The 18,159-nt window shown below is 42.7% G+C and overlaps 1 protein-coding gene across 5 annotated transcripts in view; it reads right to left on the minus strand.

The window, feature by feature from the left end:
- TMEM266 (transmembrane protein 266) overlaps positions 1 to 18,159 on the minus strand; it is a 112,244-nt gene that overhangs the window by 20,089 nt on the left and 73,996 nt on the right. For 4 of the 5 annotated variants that reach the window (XM_067471277.1, XM_067471276.1, XM_067471279.1 and 1 more), the window contains 6 exons: positions 17,762 to 17,950; positions 9,948 to 10,102; positions 7,934 to 8,007; positions 6,387 to 6,443; positions 6,150 to 6,288; positions 3,252 to 3,367 (listed from right to left, as the gene is read on the minus strand). In XM_067471277.1, the coding sequence (XP_067327378.1) occupies positions 3,252 to 3,367; positions 6,150 to 6,288; positions 6,387 to 6,443; positions 7,934 to 8,007; positions 9,948 to 10,102; positions 17,762 to 17,950 (730 nt within the window). The remainder of the gene's footprint in view (positions 1 to 3,251; positions 3,368 to 6,149; positions 6,289 to 6,386; positions 6,444 to 7,933; positions 8,008 to 9,947; positions 10,103 to 17,761; positions 17,951 to 18,159) is intronic. The other variant, XM_067471280.1, reaches the window with a different exon arrangement.

Consider the following 18,159-nt stretch of genomic DNA (forward strand, 5'->3'; position numbering starts at 1 on the left):
TAGATGTGGGCGAAATGTCAGGAGAGAATGCTTCTAGAACATGGCCAGACAGCCCAGAAAACTCACAGCAACCCTTTCTTGAACTGGTTGAGACTCTGAGATATTCATTGAAAAACTTCCAAAATGTGCTATATCAGGATGTGCTGCACCAATTAGGAAAGGATATTTGTGACCCAGGAGCAAAAACTGTATTACATCGTGTCACGGGATGGATAAACACTTGCATATTTCACTATCAATGAGAGCATTCTGTGGACAAACACACAACAGCGAGATGTCAGGGGAGGAAAAGAGCAAAGCAGTAAAGGGAGCTACAACGTCTCCCCCAAATCCTAAGCAGCTGGGGCATTGCATTGAGTAATTACTGATAAATAACCATGAGAGGAATAGGACTTGTCTGGGACCTTGGGAAGACGTGCCTTTTATGGCTAGCAATTACGGAAAAGATGGGACTAGATGACCTTTGGGGTTCCCCTCCAACTCTACTTGGAAGGGGATGGACTAGATGACCGCCTGACTCTACATGAAAGGGGATGGACTAGATGACCTTTGAGGTTTCCCTCTGAATCTACATGGAAGGGATGGACTAGATGACCTTTGAGGTTTCCATCTGACTCTACATGGAAGGGGATGGACTAGATGACCCTCTGACTCTACATGGAAGGGGGTGGACTAGATGACCTTTGGGGTTCCCCTCTGACTCTACATGGAAGGGGATGGACTAGATGACCTTTGAGGTTTCCCTCTGACTCTACATGAAAGGGGATGGACTAGATGGCCTTTGAGGTTTCCATCTGACTCTACATGGAAGGGGATGGACTAGATGACCCTCTGACTCTACATGAAAGGGGATGGACTAGATGACATTTGAGGTTTCCATCTGACTCTACATGGAAGGGAATGGACTAGATGACCCTCTGACTCTACATGGAAGGGAATGGACTAGATGACCCTCTGACTCTATATGGAAGGGGATGGACTAGATGACCCTCTGACTCTACATGAAAGGGGATGGACTAGATGACCTTTGAGGTTTCCCTCTGACTCTACATGGAAGGGGATGGACTAGATGACCTTGGAGGTTTCCCTCCAACTCTACATGGAAGGGGATGGACTAGATGACCCTCTGACTCTACATGAAAGGGAATGGACTAGATGACCCTCTGACTCTACATGGAAGGGGATGGACTAGATGAGCTTTGGGGTTTCCCTCCAACCCTACATGGAAGGGGATGGACTAGATGACCCTCTGACTCTACATGGAAGGGGATGGACTAGATGACTTTTGGGGTTTCCCTCTGACTCTACATGGAAGGGGATGGACTAGATGACCCTCTGACTCTACATGAAAGGGGATGGACTAGATGACCTTTGGGGTTTCCCTTTGACTCTACATGGAAGGGGATGGACTAGATGACCTTTGAGATTCCCATCTGACTCTACATGGAAGGGGATGGATTAGATGAACCTCTGACTCTACATGGAAGGGGATGGACTAGATGACCTTTGGGGTTTCCCTTTGACTCTACATGGAAGGGGCTAGACTAGATGACCCTCTGATTCTATATGGAAGGGGATGGACTAGATGACCTTTGGGGTTTCCCTCTGACTCTACGTGGAAGGGGATGGACTAGATGACCCTCTTACTCTACATCAGTGGTTCTCAACCTGGGGTCCCCAGATGTTTTTGGCCTACAACTCCCAGAAATCCCAGCCAGTTTACCAGCTGTTAGGATTTCTGGGAGTTGAAGGCCAAAAACATCTGGGGACCCCAGGTTGAGAACCACTGCTCTACATGGAAGGGGATGGACTAGATGACCTTTGGGGTTTCCCTCTGACTCTACATGGACTAGATGACCCTCTGACTCTACATGGAAGGGGATGGACTAGATGACCTTTGAGGTTTCCTTCTGACTCTACATGGAAGGGGATGGACTAGATGACCTTGGAGGTTTCCCTCCAACTCTACATGGAAGGGGATGGACTAGATGACCCTCTGACTCTACATGGAAGGGGATGGACTAGATGACCCTCTGACTCTACATGGAAGGGGATGGACTAGATGACCTTTGGGGTTTCCCTCTGACTCTACATGGAAGGGGATGGACTAGATGACCCTCTGATTCTATATGGAAGGGGATGGACTAGATGACCTTTGGGGTTTCCCTCTGACTCTACTTGGAAGGGGATGGACTAGATGACCCTCTTACTCTACATCAGTGGTTCTCAACCTGGGGTCCCCAGATGTTTTTGGCCTACAACTCCCAGAAATCCCAGCCAGTTTACCAGCTGTTAGGATTTCTGGGAGTTGAAGGCCAAAAACATCTGGGGACCCCAGGTTGAGAACCACTGCTCTACATGGAAGGGGATGGACTAGATGACCTTTGGGGTTTCCCTCTGACTCTACATGGACTAGATGACTCTCTGACTCTACATGGAAGGGGATGGACTGGATGACTCTCTGACTAGATGACCTTTGGGGTTTCCCTCTAATTCTACATGCTGTCTAGATGACCTTTGAGGCTTCCCTGACTCTACATGGAGGGGGGTGGGCTAGATGACCCTCTGACTCTACATGGAAGGGGATGGACTAGATGACCTTTGGGGCTTCCCTGACTACATGGAAGGAGGTGGACTAGATGACTCTCTGACTCTAAATGGAAGGGGATGGACTAGATGACCTTTGGGGTTCCCCTCCAACTCTACATGGAAAGGGATGGACTAGATGAGCTTAGTAGATATTTGCTAATAATAATAATAATAATAATAATAATTATTATTATTATTATTATTATATTTCAGTAGATATTAGTCCATCATCATCATTATTATTCTATTTCAGTTGATATTCACCTATAATTAGTAGTAGTATTATATATTCAGTAGATATTAGCCTATTATTATATTTAGTAAATATTTGCTTATTATTATTATTATTATTATTATTATTATATTTCAGTAGATATTTGTCTAGCCCTGGTAGGCTGTTAGAAATTGTGGGAGTTGAAGTCCTGGCGGTGTTTTGGACTTCAACTCCCACAATTTCTAACAGCCTACTGGAGCTAGACGAATATCTACTGAATAATAATAATAATAATAATAATAATAGTAGGAGGGAGGGCCCAAGTTTGCCCAGGCCTGAGCTATAGAAGCATTTTCTTGGAACGTATTTGTTATGCAATTCAAAGGAAAGAAGAGAAGAAAAGAGAAGAGAAGGAAGGAGGAGAGCCCACGAGCGAGCAGTGCCTTACCCCTTGTTCTTGGCAGATCTGGGTCAGTCTTTCCAGCTGTTCGTCTTGAATGACCTTGGCCTTCTCGTACTGTTGAATCACCATCTCCATCTCCACTTTAACAGGCAAAACATACGCTGAAAAGCACAACAGGTTGCCGAAAATAAGTTGTCTCGCAGAAGAGAAAGCACAACCAGGTTACCTTTCCAAAATGGCCAAGGCAGACCTAAGCAGGTGAACCTAATCCAAACCACATGAATCTCATCAGAAGAATTTAGAACAGCTGGGGTTTGTTTTGGGATGGCAACTCTCAGGCCCTTTCTATAAATAAATATAAATATTAATACATATAAAAATAATAAATAAATATATATATATAAATAAAATCCAGATTATCTGCTCTGAACTGGATTATATGGCAATGTAGACTCATTCCAAACCAGGTTTTATGAAGTAATTCTTTAAAAAGGGGGGAATCTTCAAATTAGATTGTTGTTGTTGTTATTTATTCCATGTACATAACATCACCGCACACATGCACATTAGGTACAAGTGTCTGAATATCGGGCTCTTCCCAAAGGCCTAGGATATTAGAGGTATTATTATTATTATTATTATTATTATTATTATTATTATTATTATTATTATCATATTGTATATTATATTATATGGAGCCCCCGGTGGCACAGTGGGTTAAACCGTTGAGCTGCTGAACTTGCTGACATTAGGTCCAAGTTTCTGAATATCAGGCTCTTCCCAAAGGCCTAGGATATTAGAGGTATTATTATTATTATTATTATTATTATTATTATTATTATTATTATTATTATCATATTGTATATTATATTATATCGAGCCCCCGGTGGCACAGTGGGTTAAACCGTTGAGCTGCTGAACTTGCTGACATTAGGTCCAAGTGTCTGAATATCAGGCTCTTCCCAAAGGCCTAGGATATTATTATTATTATTATTATTATTATTATTATTATTATTATTATTATTATTATATTGTATATTATCTTATATGGTGCCCAGGTGGCACAGCGGGTTAAACCGCTGAGCTGCTGAACTTGCTGACATTAGGTCCAAGTGTCTGAATATCAGGCTCTTCCCAAAGGCCTAGGATATTATTATTATTATTATTATTATTATTATTATTATTATATTGTATATTATCTTATATGGTGCCCAGGTGGCACAGCGGGTTAAACCGCTGAGCTGCTGAACTTGCTGACATTAGGTCCAAGTGTCTGAATATCGGGCTCTTCCCAAAGGCCTAGGATATTATTATTATTATTATTATTATTATTATTATTATATTGTATATTATCTTATCTGGTGCCCAGGTGGCACAGCGGGTTAAACCGCTGAGCTGCTGAACTTGCTGACATTAGGTCCAAGTGTCTGAATATCAGGCTCTTCCTGAAGGCATAGGATATTATTATTATTATTATTATTATTATTATTATTATTATCATCATATTATATATTATATTATATCAAGCCCCAGGTGGCACAGTGGGTTAAACTGCTGAGCTGCTGAACTTATTGACATTAGGTCCAAGTGTCTGAATATCGGGCTCTTCCCGAAGGCCTAGGATATTATTATTATTATTATTATTATTATTATTATTATTATATTGTGTATTATCTTATATGGTGCCCCAGGTGGCACAGTGGGTTAAACCGCTGAGCTGCTGAACTTGCTGACATTAGGTCCAAGTGTCTGAATATTGGGCTCTTCCCAAAGGCCTAGGATATTAGAGGTATTATAATTATAATTTTTATTATATTGTATATTATATTATATGGTGATCCCAGTGGCGCAGTGGGTTAAACCGCTGAGCTGCTGAACTTGCTGACATTAGGTCCAAGTGTCTGAATATCGGGCTCTTCCCGAAAGCCTGGGATATTAGAGATACTATTATCATTATTATCATTATTATATTGTATATTATATTATATGGAGCCCCAAGTGGCACAGTGGGTTAAACCGCTGAGCTGCTGAACTTGCTGACATTAGGTCCTATATAAATTTTTATTTATATAGATATTATAATTAATATAAATAATAATATCCTGCTTTTTATCTGTCGAGTTTCAAAGCAGCCATCATTACAAACCATAACAATGTGTGCATTAAAACCTCACACATATAAATGTTAAACTAGAATTAAACATGGAAATATCATATGATTAGAACCAATAAAACTACTAAACAAATGTATTATATATATATATATATATATATATATATATATATATATATATAAACACAAATGTATTATATATATATAAGGCTGGGCTGTAGCATAGCTGGTAAATCACCACCAGCAGCAATAAGATCTACCAACTGAATGGTTCCCAGTTTGAAGCCCGGGTTGACGTGAGTACCCGACTGTCAGCCCAGCTCACTGTTTACCTAAGCAGTTCAAAAACAGCTTAGAGCTGTAAAAAGATAAATTAGGTACCACTAAAACAACTGGGGGAGGTATTTTACGACACCATAAAGAAAAATATCAGAAATTGCTGGTGACCAAAAGGAAGGAGGAAGTCCTGATGGCTCTTCGTCATAGAGGACAGAGCGACAGCACCCCCTGTGGTTGGATTCGAGGACAACCTCCAAGGTGCCAAAAAGCTGGACGTCAACACAACATCCCTCCTGTCTGTTCTGTCTCTCTGTCCAGTCTGTACACATGTTTGCCGTGTATGTGTACTGTGATCCGCCCTGAGTCCCCTTGGGGAGAATATGGGGTGGAATATAAATAAAGTGTTGTTATTACTCCGCCATGCTTTGGTCTAAGTTACCAACCCACATGGACTGCAATCTCCATCGTGCCTGGATGATAGCTATGTTGGTTGGAAATTATGGGAAGTGCAGTCCAAAATATACAATGGCTAAAAGGGAGTGCTGGCTTACCGTCGATAATTCTCTTGACTCTCCAAATTCTGAGCGTGATGATCAGACTGATGGCATCCCATGGGCTGCTGGGCCCGTTGGCCACCGTCGAGGCCACCATTGGAGCCAAGGATAAGATGATCACAGCACCATCAAATACCTGACGAGACAAGGACAGGGCGCATTGCTCTCCGAATGCAAACCTCTGAACCAGTCCTCCGGTCAGAAGGCAGGTATGTTTCCTCTTGCTCAACTTACCTCTATTTTGTTTTCAATGTAGTCCCAAATACCCAGAACAACGATTCTCAAAATAGTCTAAGAAAAAAAAAGAGATGCGAGAGGGAGGAAAGGCGGAGGGAGAATCATCACGCATTTCCCCATAGACGCACATAACAACAACAACAACAACAACAGCATTAATAGTGCAGTTCAATGTCACAACACTACTGCCTCTGGAAGCTTTTGCATGCAAACAGCTCAATCATAACAATAACAGTAATAATATTTATTTTTACCCCCCTTTTGCCCCATAATAATAATAATAATAATAATAATAATAATAATAATAATAATAATTCGATCTGCACACATCATTAGAAAATACATCACACAGTCCTAGACGCTTGGGAAGTGTTCGTCTTGTGATTTTGTGATACAAAATCCAGCATATAGATCTCGTTTGCTGTGACATACCGTTTTTTTGGGTCAGCAAAATAATAATAATAAATTGGAAAAGATCAAACTTCAGGAGATTCCATCTGAACATGAGGAAGAACTTCCTGACTGTGAGAGCCGTTCAGCAGTGGAACTCTCTGCCCCGGAGTGTGGTGGAGGCTCCTTCTTTGGAAGCTTTTAAACAGAGGCTGGATGGCCATCTGTCAGGGGTGCTTTGAATACAATATTCCTGTTTCTTGGCAGAATGGGGTTGGACTGGATGGCCCATGAGGTCTCTTCCAACTCTAGGATTCTATGATTCTATGAAACTGCAAAGACTCTGCCACAAGGGGGTCCCAGTGGTGATGGGCACACTGGGTCCAGTGCCTTAAGACCTTGGCCTGTACTTAAACACAAGATTACCATCTGCCAGCTGCAAAAGGCCACTTTACTGGTATCTGCACGCATTATTTGCTGATACAGCGCACAGTCCTAGACACTTGGGAAGGGTCCGATGTGTGATCCGATACAACAGTCAGGAAAGCGTCTGCTGTGGACTCATCTTGTTGTGTTTCAGATAATAATAGTAATAGTAATAATAATAATAATAATAATAATAATAATAATAATTGAAAAGCTGAGATTATATGAGGATTTAAAGATTGAACTGCAAAGACTCTGGCACAAGCCAGTCAAGGTGGTCCCAGTGGTGATTGGCACACTGGGTTCAGTGCCTAAAGACCTTGGCCTGCACTTAAACACAATCGGCGCTGACAAGATTACCATCTGCCAGCTGCAAAAGGCCACCTTACTGGGATCTGCACGCATTATTCGCCAATACATCACACAGTCCTAGACACTTAGGAAGGATCCGACGTGTGATCCAATACAACAGCCAGCAGAGTGATCTTGTTTGCTGTGCACTCATATTGTTGTGTTTCAAATAATAATAATAATAATAATAATAATAATAATAATAATGGTAATAATAATATCACACAGTCCTAGACACTTGGGAAGTGTCTGACGTGTGATCCGATACAACAGCCAGCAGAGTGTCTGCTGTGGACCCATCTTGTTGTGTTACAAATAATAATTAATAAATAATAATAATAATAATAATAATAATAATAATAATGTGTTTCATTTACCTCTGAAAAGAACACAGAGAGGATGACTAGGCTGATCCAGTGAATGACTCCAGCAAACTGGGAGGCGCTTGAAACTGCAATAAATGAAACACAATACAGCGGGGCATGAGTTCATTTTCCAAGCAAATAAATTACAGCTCTCTCTATCTCACATTTATATACACTCTGCTTAAGGGCTCATACAGGTAGTATCTTCATGAAACGTGCGGCGGGCACATTTTCTCTGGCCAGGACCAAGTTGTGGCCCCTAAGTCAATGTTGTATGCAATGAAAGAACGACAGGCCGCAAGGGACCCACACACCTTCAAACACAAGGCAGGACAGTGGAATGCCACCACAATAAATTCCTTTGCTCCCACCAAATGTTTATTAAGGTTTCTTTTGCTGCCACCATTTATTGATTCAAAGGCCACCTCCCTCACTACAATGTCAGGAAGCCACACAAACTCCTCAGGTGAAATAAAACAAGAATATGTTGTTAATTTTGTTCTTGAACAGTAAAAATCAGCAATGGTATCAATAAACGGACAGGCTTTACTTGTATAGAGAATGGTCTTATAACTTGAGTTTCTTAAAAAAGCACAGGAATGCAAACAGGTTATTTTGAACCTTTTGAACCCTCTTTCCACACCAGCACTCTAAACACTATAGAGGCCTACTATGTATTTTCCTCACTCCTTCTCCCTGAAGGCTTTTAACTATTTTCCTCAAAGAGGTATCTTTCTAACAAACAGTTCCCAAGGAGAGCAGGCCTGTTTACTGCCTTTACACCAACCCTGAAAGGTAGGCCAATCCATTACATTGTACGTCTTTTCACAAGAAGAGCAATCTTCACAAGGACAGCCATGTATAACCCAGGAACAACACCCTGTTGTTTGATGCCACAAGTACACAACCAAATCTGACCAGACAGATGGCCAGGCGGCCAGGCTCTAAAAATGTCAGTAATGACAAAATTCTGTTCCTGGCTAGGAAGTGTGCTTTCCTGTTTGATTGTGCAGAGCTGATTTAGGCAAAAGTTGTCCTACCCCGTAAACTTTATGGCCAGGACAAAGAACAAAACTTTTGCAGTGATTCGATGCAGTGATTCTCTGCATATCTGCATTAAAAAAAAACCGGTGAAGTGTCCGGCGGAAGTCCCGCGGCGGTATTCTTGGGATCCTCTAAATCTCGCAACAAAGCATCAAGTCTGGACAGTAGAGGCAGAAATCCTGGGACAAACAGGTCTGTATGTTGACCTCTTCTGAAGTCCCGGGATTTTTTGCCCCTGTGATTTAGTGCTGTCAGGAAGCACCGTAAGAAGTAGACCCCATATAAAACCCAGATTATCTGCTTTGAACTGGATTATATGGCAATGTAGACTCGTATAATCCATAAAAATATTTGCGAAAATATATGCACAAAAATATTTGCAGAAATATTCAGAAAAATATTAATAAAATATATTTGTAAATCTAATTGCAGAAATAGTCAGGGGAATATTTGTAAAATAATATTCATTAAAAATTCACAAAATATATTTATAAAAATATTCACAACCATATTTCCAGAAAGATTTGTACCAATATTCAGAAAGATATTCATGAAAATATTCACAGAAATATTCATAAGAATATTAATAAAAGTATATCCGGAAAAAATCCAATGGGGTTGTCTATATTTACAATGAAGTCGTCGACATATATAATGAAGTTGTCCTAGCTGGAGTAAGCAGAACGGAAGCGTAACCTGACGGGGTATAAATTACTCCAAATATTTAAGCCAATTTACATAATTTGGAGGAATGGCTTCAGACTAAGACCAAGTGGGAACATAAGTTTGCCCGTGCTTGGTGTATCGGAACCAGTCTGAAAGTAGCATCAGCTCTCCAGAGGTTCATCATATTTGCAGATCGTGAATCTAAAGAAAACCCACTCTACCCACTCGTGATGAACAAGGAAGGTGAATAATATATCAAGTCTTTTGGTCAAAGGTTTCCAGAAGAGAAGAAGAAGGAGGAGAGCCTGCTACTCACACTGGAGAAGCTTGATATCTATGAGGAGCTCCAAAGTCAGAAGGATCACCACCAACACAACACAGGCTACCAGGAAACTGTTGAGGCTTGCACTGAGCAAGAAGACTTGCCAGACAGCCGCTCGCCTCCCGCAACACGGTTTGAGCCAGTTAGATCTGAAGAAAGAGAGAAAAGAAGGGGAGGAAGAGAGGAGAGAGAGATGGGAAGGTGGGGGAAAGTAGACAGGTCAGAGGACAGAAACAGGACAGCGGAGAAGTCGTAACACAGTGTATGTCAACCTTCCAAATGCTGCAACCAGGGGCGGCTGAACCATTATGCCAATTACGCATTTGCGTATAGTGCAAAATCCCCCAGGAGCGCTCTTGAGGCCCCGTTGGAAGTCACTTTAGACCATCCGGGTTTTTTTTTGTTTGTTTGTTTTTTCATTTCAGGAGTGACTTGAGAAAAAGCAAGTTGCTTCTGGAGCCCTTCCAAACAAGTTACGGAGCTATTCGGCCCGCGTGCACGATGGGAAGGTGTGTGCATGTGCAGGGGCGGCTGAACCATTACGCCAATTACGCATTAGCGTATAGCGCAAAATCCCCCAGGGGCGCTCTTGGCCCAGTTCCTCATATTGTGGTGACCCCCAAACATAACTTTATTTTAGTTGATCCTTCATAATGATGGAATTGAACCAAACTTGGCACACACAACTCCCATGGCCAACAGAAAATACTGGAAGGGTTTGGTGGGCATTGACGTTGAATTTTGGAGTTGTAGTTCACCTACATCCAGAGAGAATTGCAGACTCAAACAATGAAAGATCTAGACCAAACTTGGCACAAGTACTCAATATTCCCAAATGTGAACACTGGTGAAGTTTGGGGAAAACAGACCTTGCCATTTGGGAGTTGTAGTTGCTGGGATTTATAGTTCACTTCCAATCAAAAAGCATTCTGAACTCCACCAACGATGGAATCGAACCAAACTTGGCACAGACAACTCCCATGGCCAATAGAAAATACTGGAAGGGTTTGGTGGACACTGACGTTGAGTTTGGGAGTTGTAGTTTACCTACATGCAAAGAGAACTGCGGACTCAAACAATGATGGATCTGGACCAAACTTGGCATGGATACTCAATATGCCCAAAGGTGAACACTGGTGGAGTTTGGGGAAAACAGAGCTGTAGTTGCTGGAATGTATAGTTCACCTACAATCAAAGAGCATTCTGACCCCCACCAATGATAGAATTGGGCCAAACTATAGATTGAGATGCATTGCTTTAGATGCAAGTTGCAATAAAAACTATAGATTGAGATGCATTGCTTTATGCACAGGTTATAGTTTGAGATGCACTGGTTTAGACACAGGTTGCAATAAAAAAAAATAGTGACTCCAGAGCTACAGTTTGAAAGCAAGATAGTAGTACCTTCATGCAGAAGAACCTTGTAGGTCTGAGGCTATTATACACATATACGCGAAGTATTCTTCACTATTAAACCCATATTAACACTTGCATTTGCTACATTTTTTGCTGCTCTTCTCGAAGTAAATAGCGCCTTGGTTTTGCAAGCGGCATTTCCGTTATTGTATTTCTCCTGCAGCTTTCTCTCTCTCTTTTTGCTCAAATTTTCACGTAATGCTCGACTTTTTAGACCTGATTTTTTAAATGCCACGGATGGGCAGCAGAGGGCAGAGATGTGCACTTGGGAAAAGGTGATATAATCCAGCAACTGGTTTGCTGAAAAGAGGTCGATAGCGGGAACGGCACGGCCAAAAGTGCCATCTACACTGTCAAACGAAGGCATTTTGACACGACTTTTAACGGCGACGGCTCAATGCTATGGAATCCTACAACTGGGAATTCTGGGATTTCACTGCATTCGGCCATAGCCATCAAAGCGGTGTCAAAACTGCACTAATTCGACAGTGTAGATGCACCTGATGCCTACGAGTGGGGAGATACACATTTAGCAACACGGCTACTAGGGTGGAGACATTTTTGGCATTCACTAGTAAGCAGACTTGCTAGTATTGGGTTGTTGTAGGTTTTTTCGGGCTATACGGCCACATAGAGGCATTCTCTCCTGACGTTTCGCCTGCATCTATGGCAAGCATCTTCAGAGGTAGTGAGGTCTGTTGGAAGTAGGGAAAAGGGTTTATATATCTGTGGAATGACCAAGGTGGGACAAAGGACTCTTGTCTGCTGGAGCTAGGTGTGAATGTTTCAACTGACCACCTTGATTAGCATTTGATGGCCTGGCAGTGCCTGGAGCAAACTTTTGTTGAGAGGAAACAAACAAGGACATCTAAATAAGTAGACAATTTCTTCTAATGCCACGGGCAATGCTGGGTACCCAAGCTAGTATATATCTATATAAATAAAAATTTGTTTGTGGGATTAACATAACTCAAAAACCAGCAAATTTGAACAGCATACACCTAACAACCCAATGTATGTCCTTCACTCAAAAAAAAAAGATTTTGTCATTTGGGAGTTGTAGTTGCTGGGATTTATAGTTCACCTAAAATCAAAGAGCATTCTGAACCCCACCACAACATAACTCAAAAACCATTGCATGAATTGACACCAAATTTGGACACAATACACCTACTAACCAAAGGAGTGACCATCATTCAAAAAAATTGATTTTGTCATTTGGGAATTGTAGTGGCTGGGATTTATAGTTAACCTACAATCAAAGAGCACTCTGAATTCCAACGATGGAATTGAACCAAATTTGGCACACTAGAAGAGCTTGGTTGGCATTAACCTTGAGTTTTGAAGTTGTAGTTCACCTACATCCAGAGAGCGCTGTGGACTCAAACAATAAAGGATCTGGACCAAACTTGACACGAATACTCCATATGCCCAAATATGAACACAGACAGAGTTTGGGGAAAATAGACCTTGACATTTGGGAGTTGCAGTTTTTTGGTGGGGTTCAAAGAGCATTCTGAACCCCACCAACGATGGAATTGGGCCAAACATGGCACACAGTTCTTCCATGACCAACAGAAAATACTGGAAGGGTTTGGAGGGGAATATCCTTTGGTTTTGGAGTTGTAGTTCACCTACATCCAGAGAACACTGTGGACTCAAACAATGCTGGATCTGGACCAAACTCTACACGAATACTCAATACGGCCAAATGTGAACACTGGTGGAGTTTGGGGAAAATAGAATCTTGACATTTAGGAGTTGTACTTGCTGGGATTTATAGTTCACCTACAATCAAAGAGCATTCTGAACCCCGCCAACGATAGAATTGGGCCAAACTTCCCACACAGAACCCCTATTGTGGGCTACAGCAACGCGTGGCAGGGGATGGCTAGTGTATGTGTGTGTATGTATGTGTGTGTGTGTGTGTGTGTGTGTGTGTGTGTGTGTATATATATATCCCAAGGCTTTCTTTGCCTGCCGTTTTATGGCTCTGTATGGAACAGCTAAAATAAAATGGGGTAGATGTGCGAAAACGTCTTCCGGGTAAATGTTTGGTGTGTGATAGGACGTTAAAAATAACCGCCACCTCTTAAAAATACACTGAGAGGGAAAAGGTCAGGAACGCCAATGGAAGCCGGAGAGAAGAAGAAAAGCACATCTTTCGGGGAGGTTTGTCTCTGTTCCGAGCCAATCTGTTCCCAGCTGACACTTTTTTTCGGTGTGTAATACACTCCTGTTTAAATGAGAGCAAGAGCGGGGAAAGATTACCATATTTCTTTGGTAATGAGCCACTACAAACCCTTCGACTCAAGCTGTTAACAGCTGTCACTGTTTCCGCTTCCCTGACTCCGAAAAAAGTGTATGCGTTCGAGAGAGAGAAAGAGAATTCCTCCCCCAAGACGCAGCAGCGTTCGCAGATCGATGGCTTTGCTCTGCCCGAACGTAGGAAAGGAATCGTTCATTCCATGGCTGGGAAGACCTGGGGCAACCTTCTAGTAATAAAAGTTCGGAAGACTAAGATGAAACTCTCTCCAGCGCTCTCTGGACCATCCTCCAAAAAATCGGGTACCCTAACAAATTTGTGAACATCCTGTGGCTCCTCCATGATGACATGATGGCAACAGTTTTGGACAGCAGTGGCTCCCAAAGTGACCCATTTAAGGTGGAATCAGGTGTCAAACAGGGATGTGTTATTGCCCCAACTCTATTCTCCATCTTCATCGCTATGATACTTCACCTTGTTGATGGGAAGCTTCCCACCGGAGTGGAAATCATCTATCGGACAGATGGCAAGCTATTCAACCTCAGCAGACTGAAAGCCAAAACCAAGGTTACAACAACATCTGTTATAGAACTCCACTATGCTGATGACAACGTCGTCTGTGCGCATTCAGAAGAAGATCTACAAGCCACTCTAAACACCTTCGCAGAATTTATTTACTTTACTTGTATACCGCACTCTCTCAGCCCACAGGCGACTCAGTGCGGTTTACAGCCAGGACAACATACAAAGTGCACAACATTAGCATTTAAAACAGTAACTAAAGCAACTACATCGATATAGCAATACAACAATACATCAATATAACATCTATACATCTATAGAAGCATATGAGAAGCTCAGCCTGTCATTGAACATTGAAAAAACCAAGGTGCTGTTCCAGCAGTCACCAGCCAACCCCTCTCCAATGCCAGTGATACAGCTTAATGGTGTAACATTAGAAAATGTTGATCATTTCCACTCCCTTGGCAGCCACCTCTCCATCAAAGTCAACATCGACGCCGAAATACAACACCGCTTGAGCTCTGCGAGTGCATCATTTTTCCGAATGAAGCAGAGAGTGTTTGAGGACCGGGACATCCGTAGGGATACCAAGGTGCTTGTTTATAAAGCTATTGTCCTCCCAACCCTGCTATATGCCTGTGAGACGTGGACTGTCTACAGACGTCACATGCAACTCCTGGAACGATTCCATCAGCGCTGCCTCCGGAAAATCCTGCAAATCTCTTGGGAAGACAGGCGGACAAACGTCAGCGTGCTGGAAGAAGCAAAGACCACCAGCACTGAAGTGATGGCCCTCCGCCATCAACTCCGCTGGACCGGCCACGTTGTCCGGATGCCCGACCACAGTCTCCCAAAGCAGTTGCTCTACTCTGAACTCAAGAACGGAAAACGGAATGTTGGTGGACCAGAGATTGAAAGACAGGCTCAAAGCCAACCTTACAAACTCTGGCATAGACACTGAGATCTGGGAAGCCCTGGCCCTTGAGCGCTCCAGCTGGAGGTCAGCTGTGACCAGCAGTGCTGCAGAATTTGAAGAGGCACGAATGGAGGGCGAAAGGGAGAAACGTGCCAAGAGGAAGGCGCGTCAAGCCAACCCCGACCAAGACAGCCTTCCACCTGGAAACCAATGCCCTCACTGCGGAAGAAGATGTAGGGCAAGAATAGGGCTCCACAGCCACATACGGACCCACAAGAACACTGGAAGGCAATCATCCTCGGAAAGCGAGAGATCGCCTAAGTAAGTAAGTAAGATGAAACATCCCAGTCGGTTGCCCCAAAGAGCACCTGAATTATCCGAGGATGTGAAAGGAGACTCGGGTACTTGTCTAGTAATGTGAGCCAAAAAATCTTTTGGAAAATGGCATATATTGCCTTTTGGAAAATGCCTTTTAGAGAAGAGCCAAAAACCCTTTAGAGTAGAATCTTCTCTTGTGGCATACAATTTATTTATTTTATTTCAAAGACTTTTACCCTGCCCTTCTCAACGGGGACTCAGGGGGGCTTCCAATTAGCAACAATTCGATCATAAAATACAAAACAGCAATTATAACAGTTAAAAAACATAAACATTAAGACATAAATGTATTGTCGAATGCTTCCATGGCTGGAATCACTGGGTTGTTGTAGGTTTTTTCGGGCTATATAGCCATGGTCTAGAGGCATTCTCTCCTGACGTTTCGCCTGCATCTATGGCAAGCATCCTCAGAGGTTGTGAGGTCTTTTGGAACTAGGAAAAAGGGTTTATATATCTGTGGAATGACCAGGGTGGGACAAAGGACTCTTGTTCGTTGGAGCTAGGTGTGAATGTTTCAACTGACCACCTTGATTAGCATTTGATGGCCTGGCAGTGCCCAGGGCAATCTTTTGTTGAGAGGTGATTAGATGTCCCTGAGGATGGATGCAGGATGATGAGATGTGTAGTCCACCCACATCCAGAGAACACTGTGAATCCAAGCACTGATGGATCTGGACCAGACTTGGTACACATACTTGATATGCCTAAATTTGATTACTGGAGGGGTTTGGGGGGAACTAACCTTCCTTTCTGGGAGTTGTAGTTCACTGACCACAAGAGAAACTGTGACCTCTACAGATGTTGGACCTGGACCAAACTTGGCACATAGAATCCCCACAACTAACTCAACTTACTGAAGGAGTTTGAGGGGACTGACTCACCACAATGGGAGTTGTAGTTTACCCTACGGCCAGAGAGCACACCGAACCCCACCAATTATGAATCTGCTCAACATGACAAACTTTAAGTACTGATGATGGACCTGGACCAAACTTGGCACATAGAACCCCCACAGCTAACTTAACCTACTGGAGAAGTTTGAGGGGAACGACTCACCATAGTGGGAGTTGTAGTTTACCCTACAGCCTGCTGTAAATACTGGCAAGGCTTGGGGGGTGGGGTGGATGCAGGATGATGGGAGTTGTAGTCCACCCAAATCCAGAGAGCACTGTGAACCTCACAAACAGAGATTCATAAGATCCTGAACCAAACAATAACAATATCTAATACTGATCATTAGAACAAATCCCACTCTAAGTCCGTGGTTCTCAACCTTCCTCATGCCACAACCCCTTTCATACAGTTCCTCATGTTGTGGTGACCCCCAACCATAACATGATTTGCGCTGAGACTTCATAACTGTCATTTGGCTACTGCTATGAATCGTAATGTCAATATCTGATCTGCAGGAAGTATCTTCATTCACTGGACTAAATTTGGCACAAATACCCGATACGCGCAAATTTGAATACTGGTGGGGTTGGGAGGGGGAGTTGTCATTTGGGAGTTGTAGTTGCTGGGATTTATAGTTCACCTACAATCAAAGAGTATCCTGAACTCCACCAATGATGGAATTGAACCAAATTGGGACACAGAACTCGCATGACCAACAGAAAATATTGGAAGCGTTTAGTGGACGTTGACCTTGAGTTTTGGAGTTGTAGTCCACCTACATCCAGAGAGAACTATGGACTCAAACCATGATGGATCTGGACCAGACTTGGCAAGAATACTCCATGTGCCCAAATGTGAACATTGGTGGTGTTTGGGGAAAATAGACTTGAGATTTGTAATTGCTGGGATTTATAGTTCATCTACAACCAAAGAGCATTCTGAACTTTTCTGATGGTCTTTGGTGACCCCACTGACACCCCCTCACAACCCCCCCCCCCAACTGTCCCAACCCCCAAGTTGACAAACACTGGTTTACAGGGAAAGAGAGATAAGCAACCCTTATCTGGGTGTAAGGTCAAGAGAAATGCTTTCCTTTCAGTTTAGGGATCTGGAAATGCTTTATATTGCTTCATGGGAAAGAGTTGCCTCAGTTGGGTCAACGTTGGAATTTCATGACAGTCTTGCTTTCAAGTGTTCTTAGTTTCATGTACCAAGTTTTTGCCAAGCTCCTGGTTTGTGTATCGGATTTTTCATCTATCTATCTATCTATCTATCTATCTATCTATCTATCTATCTATCAATCTATCTCTATCTATCTATCTATCTATCTATCTATCATCTAAGGGTGGGTCGAAAGCCACCTTCGTCTCCAGGAAGAGGCACAAAAAGGGTCGGAATAAAAGGCGTTGCACTTACCCTTCTCTCTGGTACTCCTCGTCCAAATTTGACAAGAGCTGGGACCCTGCTACAGAGAGATCTAGCGCAGCTAGTGGCAAGTCCCGATAAGCAAAATTAACAAGCTGGACGGGGGCAATGCTTTTGGTCTCTTCTTCTACTTGTTGGGATATTATTTCAACTTCTGACACTCCGCCTTCTATAGGAGGCCTAACGAATAAAAAGGCGACAACAAACAAAGGGGGGAAACACAAAAACAAAAGAATACACAATCAGCAAGGAGCGGAACACCATCCTCTCGGCGAGCGGCGACATTTGGAGCGGTAATCAAAACAGTACGTTATCCAAGCATTATCGGCAATAATGCAGAGCGAGCATTGTTTAGACATGGCTATTTGCCAATATTTATGTGTACGGAG

Source organism: Anolis sagrei, chromosome 9 (assembly GCF_037176765.1).
Source record: "Anolis sagrei isolate rAnoSag1 chromosome 9, rAnoSag1.mat, whole genome shotgun sequence".
NCBI classification, from domain to species: Eukaryota; Metazoa; Chordata; class Lepidosauria; order Squamata; family Dactyloidae; genus Anolis; species Anolis sagrei.